Source organism: Pongo pygmaeus, chromosome 10, assembly GCF_028885625.2.
Source record: "Pongo pygmaeus isolate AG05252 chromosome 10, NHGRI_mPonPyg2-v2.0_pri, whole genome shotgun sequence".
NCBI classification, from domain to species: domain Eukaryota; kingdom Metazoa; phylum Chordata; class Mammalia; order Primates; family Hominidae; genus Pongo; species Pongo pygmaeus.
Window position 1 is genome coordinate 60,257,793 of NC_072383.2, and position 18,920 is coordinate 60,276,712.

Sequence of the window (18,920 nt, forward strand, 5' to 3'; positions counted from 1 at the left end):
TCAGAAAACCTCTGCTTGATAGCTGTATTAGTCCATTTTCATGCTGCTGATAAAAGACATATAGGAGACTGGGCAATTTACAAAAGAAAGAGGTTTACTGGATTTACAGTTCCACATGGCTAGCGAAGCCTCACAATCATGGTGGAAGGCAAGGAGGAGCAAGTCACGTCTCAGAGAGAGCTTGTGCAGAGAAACTCCCGTTTTTTTTGGTTTTTTTGTTTTTTTGTCTTTTTTTTTAAATTTTATTTTAAGTTCTGGGATACATGTGCAGAATGTGCAGGTTTGTTACATAGCTATGCATGTGCCATGGTAGTTTGCTGCACCTATCAACCTGTCATCTAGGCTTTAAGCCCCACATGCATTAGGTATTTGTCCTAATGCTCTCCCTCCCCTTGCCCCCCACCCCCCAACAGGCCCCAATGTGTGTTGTTCCCCCTCCCCGTGTCCGTGTGTTCTCATTGTTCAACTCCCATTTATGAGTGAGAACATGTGGTGTTTGATTTTCTGTTCCTGTGTTAGTTTGCTGTGAATGATGGTTTCCAGCTTCAACCATGTCCCTGCAAAGGACATGAACTCATTCTTTTTTATGGCTGCATAGTATTCCATGGTGTATATGTGCCACATTTTCTTTATCCAGTCTATCAGGATGGAGATTTGGGTTGGTTCCAAGTCTTTGCTATTGTAAATAGTGCTGCAATAAACATATATATGCACGTATCTTTATAGTAGAATGGTTTATAATCCTTTGGGTATATACCTAGTAATGGGATTGCTGGGGCAAGTGGTATTTCTGGTTCTAGACCCTTGAGGAATCACCACACTGTCTTCCACAATGGTTGAACTAATTTACGGTCCCACCAGTAGTGTAAAAGCATTCCTGTTTCTCCACATCTTCTCCGGCATCTGTTGTTTCCTGACTTTTTAATAATCACCATTCTGACTAGTATGAGATGGTATCTCATTGTGGTGTGATTTGCATTTGTCTAATGACCAGTGATGAAGAGCTTTTTTTCATATGTTTGTTGGCTGCATAAATGTCTTCTTTTGTGAATTGTCTGTTCATATCCTTCACCCACTTTTTGATGGGATTTTTTTTTCTCATGTAAATTTGTTTAAGTTCCTTGTAGATTCTGGATAATAACCCTTTGTCAGATGGATAGATTGCAGAAATTTTCTCCCATTCTGTAGGTTGCCTGTTCACTCTGATGATAGTTTCTTTTCCTGTGTAGAAGCTCTTTAGTTTGATTAGATCCTATTTGTCAATTTTGGCTTTTGTTGTGATTGATTTTGGTGTTTTAGTCATGAAATCATTGCCCATGACTGTGTCCTGAATGGTATTGCCTAGGTTTTCTTCTAGGTTTTTATGGTTTTGGGTTTTACATTTAAGTCTTTAATCTATCTTAATTTTTTATAAGGTATAAGGAAGGGGTCCAGTTTCTGTTTTCTGCATATGGCTAGCCAGTTTTCCCAGCACTGTTTATTAAATAGGAAATCATTTCCCTATTGCTTGTTTTTGTCAGGTTTGTGAAAAATCACATGGTTGTAGATGTGTGGAGTTATTTCTGGGGTCTCTGTTCTGTTGCATTGGTCTGTGTATCTTTTTTGGTACCAGTACCATGCTGTTTTGGTTACTGTAGTCTTGTAGTATAGTTTGAAGTCAGGTAGTGTGATGCCTCCAGCTTTGTTATTTTTGCTTAGGATTGACTTGGCAATGCGGGCTGTTTTTTGGTTCCATATGAACTTTAAAGTAGTTTTTTCCAATTCTGCAAAGAAAGTCATTGGTAGCTTGATGGGGATAGCATTGAATCTATAAATTACTTCGGGCAATGTGGACATTTTCACAGTATTGATTCTTCCTATCCATGAGCATGGAATGTTTTTCCATTTGTTTGTGTCCTATCTTATTTCCTTGAGCAGTGGTTTGTAGTTCTCCTTGAAGAGGTCCTTCACATCCCTTGTAGGTTGTATTCATAGGTATTTTATTCCCTTTGTAGCAGTTGTGAATGGGAGTTCACTCATGATTTGGCTCTCTGCTTGTCTATTTTTGGTGTATAGGAATGCTTGTGATTTTTGCACGTTGATTTTGTATCCTGAGATTTTGCTGAAGTTGCTTATCAGGTTAAGGAGATTTGGGGCTGAGACAATGGGCTTTTCTAAATACCTAATCATGTCATCTGCAAACAGAGACCATTTGACTTTCTCTCTTCCTATTTAAATACTCTTTATTTCTTTCTCTTGCCTGGTTGTCCCGGCCAGAACTTCCAATACTTTGTTGAATAGGAGTGGTGAGAGAGGGCATCCTTGTCTTTTGCCGGTTTTCAAAGGGAGTGCTTCCAGCTTTTGCCCGTTCAATATGATATTGGCTATGGGTCTGTCATAAATAGCTCTTATTATTTTGAGATATGTTTCATCAATAACTAGTTTATTGAGAGTTTTTAACATGAAGGGATGTTAAATTTTATTGAAGGCCTTTTCTGCATCTATTGAGTTACTTATGTGGTTTTTGTCATTGGTTCTGTTTATGTGATGGATTACTTTTATTGATTTGCATATGTTGAACCAGCTTTGCATCCCAGGGATGAAGCTCACTTGATCATGGTGGATAAGCTTTTTGATGTGCTGCTGGATTCGGTTGACCAATATTTTATTAAGGATTTTTGCATCGATGTGCATCAGGGGTATTGGCCTGAAATTTTCTTTTTTTGTTGTGTCTCTGCCAGCTTTTGGTATCAGAATGATGCTGGCCCCATAAAATGAGTTAGAGAGGAGTCCCTCTTTTTCACTTGTTTGGAATATTTTCAGAAGGAATGGTACCAGCTCCTCTTTGTACCTCTGGTAGAATTTGGCTGTGAATCAGTCTGGTCCTGGGCCTTTTGTGGTTGGTAGGCTATTAATTACTGCCTCAATTTCAGAACTTGTTATTGGTCTATTCAGGGATTCGACTTCTTCCTGATTTAGTCTTGGGAGGGTGTATGTGTCCAGGAATTTATCCGTTTCTTCTAGATTTTCTAGTTTATTTGCATAGAGGTGTTTATAGTACTCTCTGATGGTAGTTTTTATTTCTGTGGGATCAGTGGTGATATCCCCTTTATCATTTTTATTGTGTCTATTTGATTCTTCTCTCTTTTCTTTATTCTTCTTTAGTCTAGCTAGCAGTCTATCTATTTTGTTATTTTTTTCCAAAAAACCAGCTCCTGGATTTGTTTATTTTTATTTTTTGAAGGGTTCTTCCTGTCTCTATCTCCTTCAGTTCTGCTCTGATCTTAGTTGTTTTTTGTCTTCTGCTAGCTTTTGAATTTGTTTGCTCTTCCTTCTTTAGTTCTTTTAATTGTGATATTAGGGTTTCAATTTCAGATCTTTCCAGCTTTCTGATATGGGCATTTAATGCTATAAATTTCCCTCTACACACTGCTTTAGCAGAATCTCTGGTACATTGTCTCTTTGTTCTCATTGGTTTCAAAGAACTTCTTTATTTCTGCCTTCATTTTGTTACTTACCCAGGAGTCATTCAGGAGCAGTTTCTTCAATTTCTATGTAGTTGTGCCATTTTGGGTGAGTTTCTTATCCTGAGTTCTTACTTGATTGCACTGTGGTCTGAGAGACTGTTAGGATTTCTGTTCTTTTGCATTTGCTGAGGAGTGTTTTACTTCCATTTATGTGAGCTATTTTAGAATAAGTGCCATGCGGCGCTGAGAAGAATGTATATTCTGTTGATTTGTGGTGAAGAGTTTGTAGATGTCTGTGAGGTCCACTTAATCCCGAGCTGAGTTCAAGTCCTGAATATCCTTGTTAATTTTCTATCTCATTGATCTGTCTAGTATTGACAGTAGGGTGTTAAAGAGTCCCACTATTATTGCGTGAGAGTCTGAGTCTCTTTCTAGGTCTCTAAGAACTTGTTTTATGAATCTGGGTGCTCCTATATTGGGTCCACATATATTTAGGATAGTTAGCTCTTCTTGTGGCATTGATCCCTTTACCATTATGTAATGCCCTTGTCTTTTTTGATCTTTGTTGGTTTTACCAGAGACTAGTATTTCAACCCCTGCTTTTTTTTTTTTTTTTTTTTTTTTTGCTTTCCATTTGCTTGGTAAATACTCCTCCAACCCTTTATTTTGAGCCTATGTATGTCTTTGCATGTCAGATGGGTCTCCTGAATATAGCACACCAATGGGTTTTGACTGTTCATCCAATTTGCCAGTCTATGTCTTTTAATTGGGGCATTTAGCCCATTTATATTTAAGGCTAAATATTGTTATGTGTGAATTTAATCTGGTCATCATGATGCTAGCCGTTTTTTTTTGCACATTAGTTGATGCAGTTTCTTCATAGTGTCATTGGTCATTATATTTTGGTGTGTTTTTGCAGTGGCTGGTACCAGTTTTTCCTTTCCATATTTAGTGCTTCCTTCAGGAGTTCTTGTAAGGGCTGCCTGGTGGTGACAAAATCCCTCTGCATTTGCTTCTCTGGAAAGGATTTTATTTCTCCTTTGCTTCTGAAGCTTTCTTTGCCTGGATATGAAACTCTAGGTTGAAAATTCCTTTCTTTAAGAATGTTGAATATTGGCCCCCACTCTCTTCTGGCTTGTAGGGTTTCTGCAGAGAGATCTGCTGTTAGTCTGATGGGCTTCCCTTTGTAGGTGACCTGACCTTTCTCTCTGGCTGCCCTTAACATTTTTTCCTTCATTTCAACCTTGGAGAATCTGACGATTATGTGTCTTGGGGTCGATCTTCTCGTGGACTATCTTAGTGGTGGTCTCTGTATTTCCTGAATGGGAATGTAGGCCTGTCTTACTAGGTTGGGGAAGTTCTCCTGTACTAGGTTGAAGAAGTTCTCCTGAGAGTTCACGTCTCTCTGAAGTGTGTTTTCCAACTTGATTCCATTCTCCCCGTCACTTTCAGGTACACTAATCAATTGTAGGTTTGGTCTTTTCACATAGTCCCATATTTCTCGGAGGCTTTGTTCATTCCTTTTCATTCTTTTTTCTCTAATCTTGTCTTCACACCTTATTTCAGCAAGGTGATCTTCAATCTGTGATATCCTTTCTTCCGCTTGATCGATTGAGCTATTGATACTTGTGTATGCTTCTCTGATTTCTCGTGCTATGTTTTTCAGTTCCATCAGGCCATTTATGTTCCTCGCTAAACTGGTTATTGTAGTTAGCAGTTCCTGTAACCTTTTATCAAGGTTCTTAGCTTCCTTGCATTGGGTTAGAACATGCTGCTTTAGCTCAGAGGAGTTCGTTATTACCCACCTTCTGAAATCTTTTGTTAATTCATCAGTGTCAGTCTCCATCCAGTTTTGTGCCCTTGCTGGAGTGGAGTTGCGATCATTTGGAGGAGAAGCAGCATTCTGGCTTTTGGAATTTTCAGCGTTTTTGTGCTGGTTTGTCCTCATCTTTGTGGATTTGTCTACCTTTGGTCTTTGAGGCTGATGACCTTTGGATGGGGTTTTTATTGGGGGGTCTTTTTGTTGATGTTGTTGCTTTCTGCTTGTTTGTTTTTCTTCTAACAGCCAGGCCCCTCTTCTGCAGGTCTGCTGCAGTTTGCTGGAGGTCTACTCCAGACCCTGTTCGCCTGGTTATCACCAGTGGAGGCTGCAGAACAGCAAAGATTGCTGCCTACTCCTTCCTCTGGAAGCTTCATCCCAGAGGGACGCTGGCCTGATGCCAGCCGGAGCTCTCCCGTATGAGGTGTCTGTCAACCCCTGTTGGGAGGTCTCTCCCAGGCAGGAGACACGAGGTCAGGGACCCACTTGAACAGGCAGCCTGTCCCTTAGAGCTGGTGCGCTGTGCTGGGAGAATCCGCCTTGTCAGGATCACTGCTCTCTTGAGAGCCAGCAGCCAGGAAAGATTAAGTCCACTGAAGCTACACCCACAGCCATCCCTCCCCCAGTTTCTCTGTCCCAGGGAGATGAGAGTTTTATCTGTAAGCCCCTGGCTGGGGCTGCTGCATTTTCTTCAGAGATGCCCTGCCCACTGAGGAGGAGTGTAGAGATGCAGTCTGGCCACAGCCACTTTGCCACACTGTGGTGAATCCTGCCCAGTCAAAACCTTCCAGTCTTCATAGCACTGTTGGGGGAAACCACCTACCAAAGCCTCAGTAATGGCGGATGCCCCTCCCCTAAACAAGCTCGATCGTCCCAGGTCAACTCCAGACTTGTGCTGGCAGTGAGAATTTCCAGCCAGTGGTTCCTAGCTTTCTGGGATCCGTGGGAGTGGGACCCGCTGAGCGAGACCACTTGGCTCCCTGGCTTCAGCCCCCTTTCCAGGGGAGTGAATGGTTCTGTCTCACTGGCATTCCAGGCACCACTGTAGTTACGAAAAAAACTCCTACAGCTAGCTCAGTGCCTGCCCAAACAGCCACCCAGTTTTGTGCTTGAAACCCAGGGCCCTGGTGGTGTAGGCACACGAGGGAATCTCCTAATCTGCAGATTGCAAAAACCATGGGAAAAGCATAGTACCCAGCCAGGTAGCACAGTCCCTCATGGCTTCCCTTGGCTGGAGGAGGGAGGTCCCCTAACTCCTTGCACTTCCCGGGTGAAGCAACGCCCCACCCTGCTTCTACTCACTCTCTGTGGGTTGTACCCACTACCTAACCAGCCCCAATGAGATAGATACCTCAGTTGGAAATGCAGAAATCACCTACCTTCTCCATTGATCTCTCTGGGAACCGCAGACCAGAGCTGTTTCTATTCGGCCATCTTGGCCCCTCCCCGAAACTGCCATTTTTAAAACCATCAGATCTCATGAGACCCATTCACTATCACAGATCAGCATGGAAAAGACTTGCCCCCATAATTCAGTCATCTCCCACAAGGCCCATCCCACAACACATGGGAATTACAGGAGCTACAAGATGAGATTTGGGTGGGGACACAGAGCCAAACCATATCATTCTACCCCGGCCCCTACCAAATCTCATCTCTTCACATTTCAAAACCAGTCATGCCCTCCCAGCAGTCCCCCAAAGTCTCAGCTCATTTTAGCATTAACTCAAAAGTACACAGTCCAGTGTCTCATTCGAGACAAGGCAAGTCCCTTCCACCTATGAGCCTGTAAAATCAAAAACAAGTTAGTTACTTCCTAGATACAAGGAGGATACAGGCATTGGGTCAACACAGCCATTCCAAATGGGAGAAATTGGCCAAAACAAAGGCCAATTCTGTAGGCCCAGTGCAAGTCCGAAATCCAGCAGGGCCGTCAAATCTTAAAACTCCAAAATGATCTCCTTTGACTCCATGTCTCGCATCCGGGTCACGCTGGTGCAAGAGGTGGTCTCCCACGGCCTTGAGCAGCTCTTTCCCTGTGGCTTTGCTGGGTATAGCCCCAGTCCTGGCTGTTTTCGTGGGCCAGCATTGTCTGCCGCTTTTCCAGGTGCACAGTGCAAGCTGTCAGTAGATCTACCATTCTGGGGTCTGGAGGACAGTGGCCCTCTTCTCACAGCTCCAGTAGGTGGTGCCCCAGTAGGGACTCTCTGTGGGGGCTCCAAACCCATATTTCCCTTCCTCACTGCCCTAGCAGAGGTTCTCCATGAGGGCCCCGCCCCTACAGCAAACTTCTGCCTGGGCATCCAGGCATTTCCATACATCCTCTGAAATCAAAGTGGAGGTTCCCAAACCTCAATTCTTGACTTCTGTACACCCACAGGCCCAACACCACATGGAAGCTGCCAAGATTTGGGGCTTCCACACTCTGAAGCAACAGCCTGGGCTGTACCTTGGCCCCTTTTAGCCATGGCCGGAGCAGCTGAAACACAGGGTACCAAGTCCCTAGGCTGCCCAGAGCAGGGTGGTCCTGGGCCCAGCCCATAAAACCATCTTTCCTTTTAGGCCTCCAGGCCTGTGATGGGAGGGGCTGCTGTGAAGACCTCTGACATGCCCTGGAGACATTTTCCCCATTGTCTTGGGGATTAACATTTGGCTGCTCGGTACTTTTGTCGGCTTGAATTTCTCCTCAGAAAATGGGATTTTCATTTCTATTGCATTGTCGGGCTGCAAATTCTCCAACCTTTTATGCTCTGTTCCCATTTTAAAACTGAATGCCTTTAGCAGCACCCAAGTCACCTCCTGAATGGTTTGCTGCTTAGATTTCTTCTGCCAAATTCCCCAAATCATCTCTCCCAAGTTCAAAGTTCCACAGATCTCTAGGGCCAGGGCAAAATGCCACCAGTCTCTCTGCTAAAACATAACAAGAGTCACCCTTGCTCCAGTTCACAAGTTCCTCATTTCTGTCTGAGACTACCTCAGCCTGGACTTTATTGTCTGTAACAGTGTCAGCATTTTGGTCAAAGCCATTCGGCAAGTCTCTAGGAAGTTTTAAACTTTCCCACATCTTCCTGTCTCCTGAGTCCTCCAAGTCTCCAGGAAGTTCCAAACTTTCCCACATTTTCCTGTCTTCTGAGTCCTCCAAACTGTTCCAACCTCTGCCTGTTACCCAGTTCCAAAGTTGCTTACACATTTTCGGGTATCTTTTCAACAACGCCCCACTCTACTGGTACCAATTTACTCTTAGTTTGTTTTCACGCTGCTGATAAAGACATACCTGAGACTGGGCAGTTTCAAAAGAAAGAGGTTCATTGGACTTAACAGTTCCACGTGTCTGGGGTGGGGGGGCCTCACAATCATGGCAGAAGGCAAGGAGGAGCAAGTCATGTCTTACATGGATGGTGGCAGGCAAAGAAAGAGAGCTTGTGCGGAAAAACTCCCATTTTTAAGACCATCAGATCTCGTGAGATTCATTCACTGTCACAAGAACAGCATGGGAAAGACCCGCCCCCATGATTCAATCATTTCCCTACCAGGCCCCTCCCACAACACCTGGGGATTATGAAAGCTACAAGATGAGATTTGGGTGGGGACACAAACCATATCAATAGTCAAGTCCAAATAACCACACACAGTCGTTTCCTAATGTAAAAGAGAAAAAAGAGTGGTGTCATGAAAACAATAACTGGTTCCACTTGTAGTTCATGCAGTTCAAATAACTACACAAGCTTTTCCTAATGACAGCCATGATACTTCAGTTTGTAGCAGATATGCTTTATGCAAACTTCCCAGTTTGTCAGATAATATTAAAAAGAAATATAAGTAAGAGTTAAGATTTAATAAAATCAGTAATTTTTTATTTTTTTCAATGTGGATATTCTCAAGTGAAACTTTCTTACTGTGATGTGGTGAAGTATAGGTTAGTGCTACTCCTTTGATTCATGATGCTAAGGTTTCAGCAGTTTTATCCACCATTGCTTTTGCACTATCAGTGCCAATATCCACTCAGTGAAAGAGGTCAAATAATATTTAAATAACACTTTGATATTATTATGAAAATAGTTTTGACCTCACCAATGGACACCTTAAAAAGGGTCTTGACGACCCCCAGGATCCGTGGACTATACTTTGAGAACTGCTTCCTAAACATCCAAGATATGTTGCCCTTGTCCACTCTACTTTCTTAACTCCACCCCTTATTAATTCTTACCTTTGTTGTTTTTATAGTTCCCTAACTGGTCTCCCAATCTTCAGTCTTTTTCTTTTCGTTAAAAGTTCCTAGAATACAAATCTGATTTTGTTGATACCCTATTAAAATCTTTCGACATGCTCCAGCACAATTGGATAAAATCCAGATTTCTTCATAGAACATAAAAGACCCTTTATTATCATACCTACCTTAGTAATCTCTGTTCCTGTCAGTACTTCCTAGTCTTTGAGCCAAGCTGAATTTACTGGTAATTCCCTGAACACAATCATGGTTTGTACATGATTTCTACATGCTATTCTTCCTACCTGTAATACTCTTTTACTTCCCACCTATCCCTCTAATTGTACGTCATTTTTAAATCACCTTATGTCACCACCTACCAAATTTTATATTAGAATTTGTTATCGTACTTATATTCTATTATAGTCATTTTGCTTATATGTCATTTTTTCCTATTAGATTGTGAGCTGTTTGAGGTCAGGAACTGTATCTTTCTTTGTATTCCCAGTACTTATCAAGGGTGAGGCATACAGTAGTCATTTAATAAATATTTCAGTGTTTGAATGAACACCATAAAAATTCAAAATACAAATTAATTCCATGGTATTTCATTTTCTGTTCCTTCTAATATAGTTCTTAGAGTTGCTAATTAATAATAAAAAAAGGCCACAGATGAGAAGAAAAAGAAAAAAGTGTGTGTGTGTACATATATATGTACACACATATATGTACATATATATGTACACACACATATATGTACACACACACGTACACAGTGTGTGTGTATATACACGAAGTGTATACACTGTGCATATATATTATATATAATATATATATGTCTCAGCTACTTTATTGGATGAAGCAATGGATCTTTATTTCCATAATTTTTACTGTAAGATTCAGGGGAACATTCAATTTATATATGTTTTTGAAAAGTTGTAATGAATTACATTTTAAAAAATTAACCTCCTTAATTTATTATAACTCAGTCTCTAATCAATTTAGACGTTTTTTCCTAATTTAGAATTCTTAATGTGGAGGCAAAAATGCCAGGATATTTCCATTTTTTATTAATATTTTTAAACTATCTGGGAATATTAGGATTATTAAAATTACTTTTTAAATGTGTTCTATACATTGTTTTATAATAAAACTTGGTTGAGTGTATTTTGTTTTTGAGTTTAGTACAGTAAAATAAAATCTTCTTAAAGGGGCCTCTATCAGAAGGGTACCTAACTAGAAATCCCACTTAACAGAATCCAGTAATATATATCATTTATCAGCTAAAAGAACCTCGTTCAAAAGAAAACATTGTTTTCTAAGATTTTATAATGTATAAAACTTTAAAAGTTAAATTAGGCCTGGTACAGCCTGTAATCACACCTGTAGTCCCAGTGCTTCGGGAGGCTGATGCAAGAGGATCACTTGAGGCCAGGAGTTTGAGACTAGCCTGGGCAGTATGGTGAGATCTCTGTCTCTGCAAAAAGTTTGTTTTTAAATTAGCGGGGCATGGTGGCACACGCCTGTAGTTCCAGTTTCTCAGTAGGCTGAGATGGAAGAGCTCTTGAGCCTGGGAGGTCAAGGCTGCAGTGAGCCGTGATTGTGTCACTGCCCCCCAGTCTGGGCAACAGAACGAAACCCTGTCTCTAAAAAAAAAATAAAAATGAAATTTAAAATGTACTTTTTTTATATTTAAAAAATTTTATTGCCCACCATTTGTTCTGCATAATGCATTGTAGATATGTATATTTAGATAAATCCAAATCACTTAAAAGCAAATTTTGTAGATTATGCTTTTCTGCCTATTGACCATTTCATTGTTCGTTAGCATAATATTTAAAAGTGAATCGTTTGGGGCTTGACTAATTTAGAATTTACAATGACTGAGTCACTGGACTGAAGCCTAGCTTTTTACAGCCCCTTGCCTAGATGTTGCCTAGTAAATTAAAATAACATGTTTACAAAATTACAAGGGGAAATAAAACTTTTAGTGACCTTTACATACTTAAATTATTACTGTATTATAGATTTGTTGATTATAAGTCATGCCTTTAATGCATATTTGTTGATTAAAAACCAATAGTAATTGCAGTTTCTTCAAAAAGATTCTGAATTAATAAGGTATGTATACTATAGTCAGATTTATGACTTTTCCCTTTGGCCAAATATAGCATATTGGGATTATGCTTGGAATTATTTTATCTATTTTGTCCCCATTGCCTTAAATTTTTAAAAATTGGGAATGTTCTCTGATCTCTGTGTCAGTGTTGTACATAATTAGAATGCCATGGTGTACCAGTGAGAAACAAAGTAGAATAGTTTAATTCCATTGACTGATGGAAATTGATCGTAAAATGTTAAAAATGGTTACCTAAACTCGGAAATGGGTATATGTAGTTAGTAGATTTATAGGAATAATAGCAAGTTGCATATTTAATTTGATAAATTTTATTTGAAAATAGTTCCCTTTTGTACTTTTATGTTTTTATACGGAATAATACATTCAAAATTGAAAACCAAAGGATAATAGTGATTTTGCTCATAAATCTATTTTTCAGCATTCATTTACTACAAACATTGTCATCTGTTAGTTCTTTTATTTCATAATTAATTTAAAAATTCTTCATTTTTTTATCTAATTTAACATTTTCATATTTTTAAAGGTCCCCAGGTGCATCCAATTTTTCAACTTTACCAAAGATCTCTCCTTCATCTCTATCAAATAATTATAACAACATGAACAACAGAAAGTAAGCACTGAATCTTAAAAACTCTTTGTTTAATTGATCACCCTATTATGGTTGCAAAAAATCTCTTGTATCTAAAATTTAGGATAAAAGTCTTAATGCATTAAAATTGGTTTTCTTTTAAATTACTGGTTAGTTCTTCCATGAGTATCAACAAAAAAGAAAGCAATTAAATTACTTCTTGATTTAATACATATACTGAAAGAAATAAAACACTTAAAAAATTTTATATACTAAACACTAATCATTAAAATATATTTAGAAGTTTGTTAGAACACAACTTTTTAGGAAGAATTTAAATTCAGATACATTTTAGAACTAGATATGTAATCACATATAATAAAGTACTTTTAAAAAGTGTGTATCAGTGATTCTCAAGTGGAAAGCACACATAAATTTTTGTTTATGAAAAAGGCAATCATTTTTTCTTGAGAAGTTCAGAAAAACAATTTCCTTACCCCTTATCAAATAAAATTTAGAATCATGGAATTTATAAAAATTTTATTGAAGTGTATGTTATATTGCTATAAGAAAAACAGTTGAAAGTCAAGGTTAGACGGCTTCACTCCGAGTGTATTATCTTGTATTGACTCTGAGTGTGTTACCTTGAACATTGACATGTTTTTTTATTCAAAAAGGTCGAAAGAAAACCTTTATTATTTGTAATTAGCCCAAATTATGGGAAGAATATTGATCTAGAGATGATTATCCTCCTTTTATTTTTTTTCACATGTATAGTGCCATTTATGGATTAGATTGAAAGTATTTAGATATTTGCACTAACATATTAGTATTAGATATTTAATACTTATACTAATTATGTATTACTATTATACTAATAAAAATTTTAGCATTTAGATTTTTTTCAGTTTCTAAATGGCATCTGATTATCTCAGTGAGTAAATTCTAAAAGACTAAAGCTATTTGTGAAATAATCTTTAAAATTAAAACACCAATAATTAAATTTATATGTTTAATTAATTTTCCCTTAAAATTTATCTTTTGGGGGAGGATGACAAAAATGATTCTAACATACATCTGGATTATAAGTAGATGACAAGAGCTAAAATAATTTTGGAAAAGGATAAGAAGGATTAGTCTTAAACTAAATATCACAATGTATTATAAAGATATAAAAATTCAAACAACATAGTACTGACCCAAAAATACGCCTACGTATCAGTGGAATCTAACAGCTCAGAAACAGATCTTTGTATAAAAAGAATTTAATGTGATCAGGAGGCATTGTAGACTAATACGAATGGGCAGATTATCCAGGAAATAGGGTTGAGAAAATTGGCTCACATCTGAGAATTTCTCTCTGGAATTTTAAATCCAAGATAATTGTTAAGTATATTTAAAAAGGACAAATAAATGGAAAAAAGAACTTGTTGCAAATGATAAAGGATTTATATTCTAAATATATCAAGCTCATAAAAATCAGAAATTTTCTAAGACAGTCTGAGAAACACTGGGCAATACAAGGAAAGGAATTAAATAAGGGACAAACTTTTTTTGAGGTAGGGTCTCACCCTGTCACCCAGGTTGAAGTGCAGTGTCACAATCACAGCTCCCTGCACCCTTGACCTCCCAGGCTCAAGTGATCCTCTCACCTTAGCCTCTTGAGTACTTGGATTACAGCACACGCCACTACACCCTGCTAATTTTTTTTTTTTTTTTTTCATAGAAACGGTCCCACTATGTTGCCCATGCTGGTTTCAAACTCCTGGGCTCAAGCAATCCTCCTGCCTCAGCCTCCCAAGTGCTGAGATTGCAGGCATGAGCCACCTTGCCCAGCTGGGATAAATATTTTACATTTTCACATTCACTACTGATTAGAGATATGTAAGTTAAAACCATGAAAAATTCCATTTGCTTTCCCTTACCTCAGTCACATTGGGAAAAATTAAACAATGACATGTATTTTTATAACGGTTCTGAGTGTTTGGAGTACTAGAATAATTTTTTCTAGCAAAATAGTTTACCAATATGAATCAAGAACATTTAAAATGGTCACATTCTTATTTTAGTAATTCATAAAAAGATATGTGCACTATGTGTAATAATATTACAACATAGTGTAATACTAAAATACTGAAGACACTGAATATTCAGAATTATGCTGTGGTATCTTCTCTTCTATTTAAAAATATATGTGCACAGGCCAAAAAAAAAGAGTGAAAATAACGCCTCGTAATTTGGTTTGTATTACATGAGAGCTTTAAGTAAACTTACCAAAAGTCATTTTTTCATACTAGATAACATATTACTAATGATTTACTCATTGCAGATGGCTCTCATATTTACTATAAGAGAATTCATTTACAGGTATTTACAGTCATTCTTTGGAGAGATTTTTAACATTTTATGTAGACTATATTGAATGTAGACTATATTTTGACCAGAATTACCATATTGGTATGTGTGGTCTGGTATGTTTCTGGTTTTGTTCTGTTTGCATTCTTAGTAAATACGTGACAGTATAATCTAATCTCAAAACCTCTGACAGCAGAAACTATTGAGAGAAATTAGAGTCTTAAGTTTCGATGATTCTATCATATGACTACATTATATTTTTAGCTATTTATATTTTTTTAATTCAAACACTAAAATAGCCCTGTCATGTTATGGAATTTTAATAGTGAATAGTCACTGAGGTGCCATGAAGCTGTGAACCATTTTGAGCTTAAAAGTACATTTTTATGTATGGATTGTCTTTCTTAGTAAGGAACAGAACTTAAGCATTTGTAAAATAGAAAGTTTTTTTTTTAGCCTTAAAAAACTTGAATTCCATCGTATTTAAACAACTGTTTTACATACAATTTATTTCTTGAATTTCCATTCAGCTTATGGGAAGACTTCAGGTAGAAATAGCATAGTTTCTTCAAAAGTATGTAAAATAGGTAATGACCTTTTTGGATTAAGTATGTTTATGAAACCTTATGTATGTGGAAATAGTTTACAAGTATAAGTAATATATTAAAATCAATAGTTTATGAAATTTATTTATAAATTCAAGATTTAACCCTACACTGATACATTTCTAAGATATAAAATTTTCATTTCCAGAAATAAGAGTATTGTTATAAAATAATTCCAAGTAATAAAGCATACTTGGAATTATTTCATTTAAGTTTAATACGTTTTTATTAAAAACTAGTATTATGAAAAATCCATTACTGTAATATAGTTTGTTTACCTTGTGTCATAATTTTACCTGTTAGTCCCTTGTGTATTTGGTTTTGCGTCAGTTATAATTTAAGTACATTTTTAAATATCTGTCAGATTGTCTTTCTGGTAATAGTTCTATAACCTGTATTTTTCTGCCCTGCTATTTTTGCTTTGATACATTACTAATACTGCCTTTAAAAAATATTTTTAATGTGTTTATTGTCTCAATTTGACATTCCAAATGCAGAACACTTTTTTATTTTTCTGTTAATTCATTTAAATCTTTTTCTTTGAAATGAAAATGATTCCCTGTATGAGATTGAGCCATGAACAGGAACTGTGAATTTTGGAAACTACCAGAGCTAGCCATCTGGCTCTTGATAAATTTGTTAGCTAAAAGCATCATTTCATTAACTGCAAAATGGGCATAATTATAGTTATGAGGATTAAATTATATATTTATAAAGTCATGTGTCAGTGCTAGTTTAAAAGTCAATCTGACATTTTTTATAGAAAGGTAAGGTTCAATTTCACAGAAAAAATGTGTATTTTTATTAAAGAAGGATAGATATAATACAGAATTAATCTAATATAGCATTAAAATTCCCATTACTATTACTGTAAATTTATTTTTGCAAAGTAGCATAGCCTTAAAAGATGATGACTAGCTTAAGATCTTTAGGAAATGATTAGTAGACATAGTCATGAAAGATACTAGAGGCTATCTTTAGGGCCCAGATTTTCATATATTTTTTGAATTATATAAACTGCTAGTTTTGATATTTTCCATGACAAGCCTTAATATTTCATTTAGAGCACACATAATATGTGGATTATAAGTGACCAATCAAGATAATATTAAAGTGTCTTAAATTCATTGATTTTCATTATCATTTTTGAGCATCTAGACTATCTCAATCTTTGAGCAAAGTTGTAGATATTATTTAGGGATTTAGATTTTTTTAAAAAACAAAACCAAAAAACTGCTTTGCGAGTAAGTTTTTTGTTCATTTCTCAGTAAATAGGAATTTCTGTCCCATCAAATTCCATCATGTTGCTGCTTCCAGCATCCCTTTATGTTACACGTGGGGAGAGACAGGATATCTGAATATATACTTATGGAATGAGCATGTAAATGTGCTTTTAGTCTTTTCACGTGTGTGTGTGTATAGGCATGAGCATGCATTGGGCATACTTTCCTGTGTGCTCTGGCTGCTTAAATTTTACTATGATTTTACAGCCAGAAGTTTTTTCTTCTCTGTAATGTGTAGAATGTGTAGAAAATGCAAGCCTTGCATTTTTAAAAATAATATACAGAAGATCTTCATTTTTAGCACTACTTAAACTTATAAAAGAAAAACAGGATTTTTTTTGTACTTCAGCTTTTTGTTGTGTGTACCCAAAGTTAGATTCAATAATCCAATTATGAGCAAAAATACTTAAAATTGCTAATAGGCGCTTTGTACTTTATTAGTTACTAGGAATATAAAATAAAATGTGAATCATAGGCTAATGATTTGCCAAAAAAAGATGCATGAATTATATTTTTTGTGTTTTGTTTTAATTTAAGTCAAGTAAATAGCTATAAGTCTAGCAATTCCGAATTTGAATTGATCAATGTTACATTTCTTTGGCGCCTGCTGTTTTTATCTCAGGGTGGATTATTTTTTCAGAGTTGAGGAGTTGACCTTTTATTTGTAGGAGAAAGGAGTGTTTTTTTAAAAAATGCAAAAACATTAGTAGGCCGACATTGTATGTGTAATTTTAGGTTGGTTTGGTTTTGTGTGTTTTCTCTGGGGGTGGTGTGTGTGTGTGTGTGTGTGTGTGTTTACTAAAGACTTTCTTAGAACAGGTAGTATAGTTCACATAAACTTTTATAATAATAAAGTGAGAGTGTCCTATATGGAACAATAAAGTGAAGTATTTAAAATTATAAGAAAAAACTACTTTAAAAAAGTAATACCAGGAATAAATTATAGCCAGTTGTGAATTGCTAGAGATACTGATTCATCATGCTCATTTATAAAGCTGTTTTATTTATAGCGTCATTTGCTTTTAGGAAAGATCTCATTCAGGTTTTTTCTAATTAATAAAAAAAGATTGAAAGCATGCTTTTGAATTATATCCAAAATATTCATCATACATATTTTATAAGATAACCTATTAAAAAATAAGAAAGAATCCATTCTTTTTCACAAAATTATTTTTTATTATATGCGAAAGGAAGCGGGATCGTTTAACTTATTTTCTTCTTTCTAAAAATTATCCTGATTTTGTAACTTTTAGAATATTACAGTTTTTTAATATTAACATTTACATTATCTTGAGGTTATATTTATCTAATTAAATAAACTACATTGTTCTGAGAAACCAAAAGAAAGAAAAGGCAAATAACACTGGGATATACTTGTTAGAATCATTTTTGTATTCCTGTTCACCCAGGCTTTTTTCTGCATTTGAATGCCAGTTTTTGCTGGTCTCGCATAGAAACTATAAATGGAATCTTCAGTGCATCATAACAGTGAGGTCACAGTGGCCTTGGAAATCTCTGCTCTTACCTGTAACTTTTTAAAGCATAACTCTTACTGTTTCTACCATTTTTACTCTATTACAATAACAGAATGCAAAAGGGTCATAAAGGAGATGATTTGTTGCTGCGAGTGGTATTTAAAATCTGAATGTTTTAAATTCGATGGAGCAATGGGGAATGGAGCAAGCTGTAAAGCTGCTCCAGTTAATCAGAGGTAGAAAGATATGATAGTGGTTTGTATTGGTTGGTGTGGTATATGAGAGTGATTTTGTTGATTGCATAAGGAGTATCTTAATTCAGGGTGAGTTATTTTGTTTGAGGTTCAAGTCTTTAAAAAAGTATCTGAGTTGAGTACTTTATAAAAGAAATTTAATGATCAACCACATATAAATAGGCCTAAAGTACTCTTTATTATAAATATGTTGTAATATAATTGGCTGCATTATGAAAATTTTTTTTCTTCCAGTGTGAAAAACTCAAATTACTGTCTCCCATCATATACTGCTTATAAGAACTATGATTATTCAGAACCTGGAAGAAACAATGAACAGCCAGGCCTCTGTGGCCTAAGTAACTTGGGAAATACGTGTTTCATGAACTCAGCTATTCAGGTAGGTCTTTGTAAACAAAGTGAAACTCATGTTTCATGGAAATCTGTAATACAAGAAGATAAAGTTGGGTTTTTCATGCCAGAACATGAGTATATGTTTTGAAAGTTCATTTTTCATGGAAGATTTAAGCATACATATTTGACTCATTCATTCTACTACTGGTAGTAGAATATATGTTTCTCAATTAGGTGACATGTGATCGATTAACATAATGTACAAGATTATATATCACTTTGCAAAAACATAATATCAAACAGAAAACTTAAGCAGTCTAAAAAGGGAGGAAAAAAAAAAGCAAAAAAGCTAGTGAGTTCCCTCCATTATTCAGTAGAAGTCTGTTGCACTTTTTTTTTCTTTTTTTTTTTTTTTTTTGTCTTAATGGGAAATTA

General features: G+C 36.4%; 1 protein-coding gene across 3 annotated transcripts in view; it reads left to right on the forward strand.

Moving 5' to 3' along the window:
- The window catches only part of USP15 (ubiquitin specific peptidase 15), a 144,681-nt gene that overhangs the window by 77,045 nt on the left and 48,716 nt on the right, over window positions 1–18,920 (forward strand). For 2 of the 3 annotated variants that reach the window (XM_054444090.2, XM_063646459.1), the window contains 2 exons: window positions 12,136–12,222; window positions 18,387–18,531. In XM_054444090.2, the coding sequence (XP_054300065.1) occupies window positions 12,136–12,222; window positions 18,387–18,531 (232 nt within the window). The remainder of the gene's footprint in view (window positions 1–12,135; window positions 12,223–18,386; window positions 18,532–18,920) is intronic. The other variant, XM_054444091.2, reaches the window with a different exon arrangement.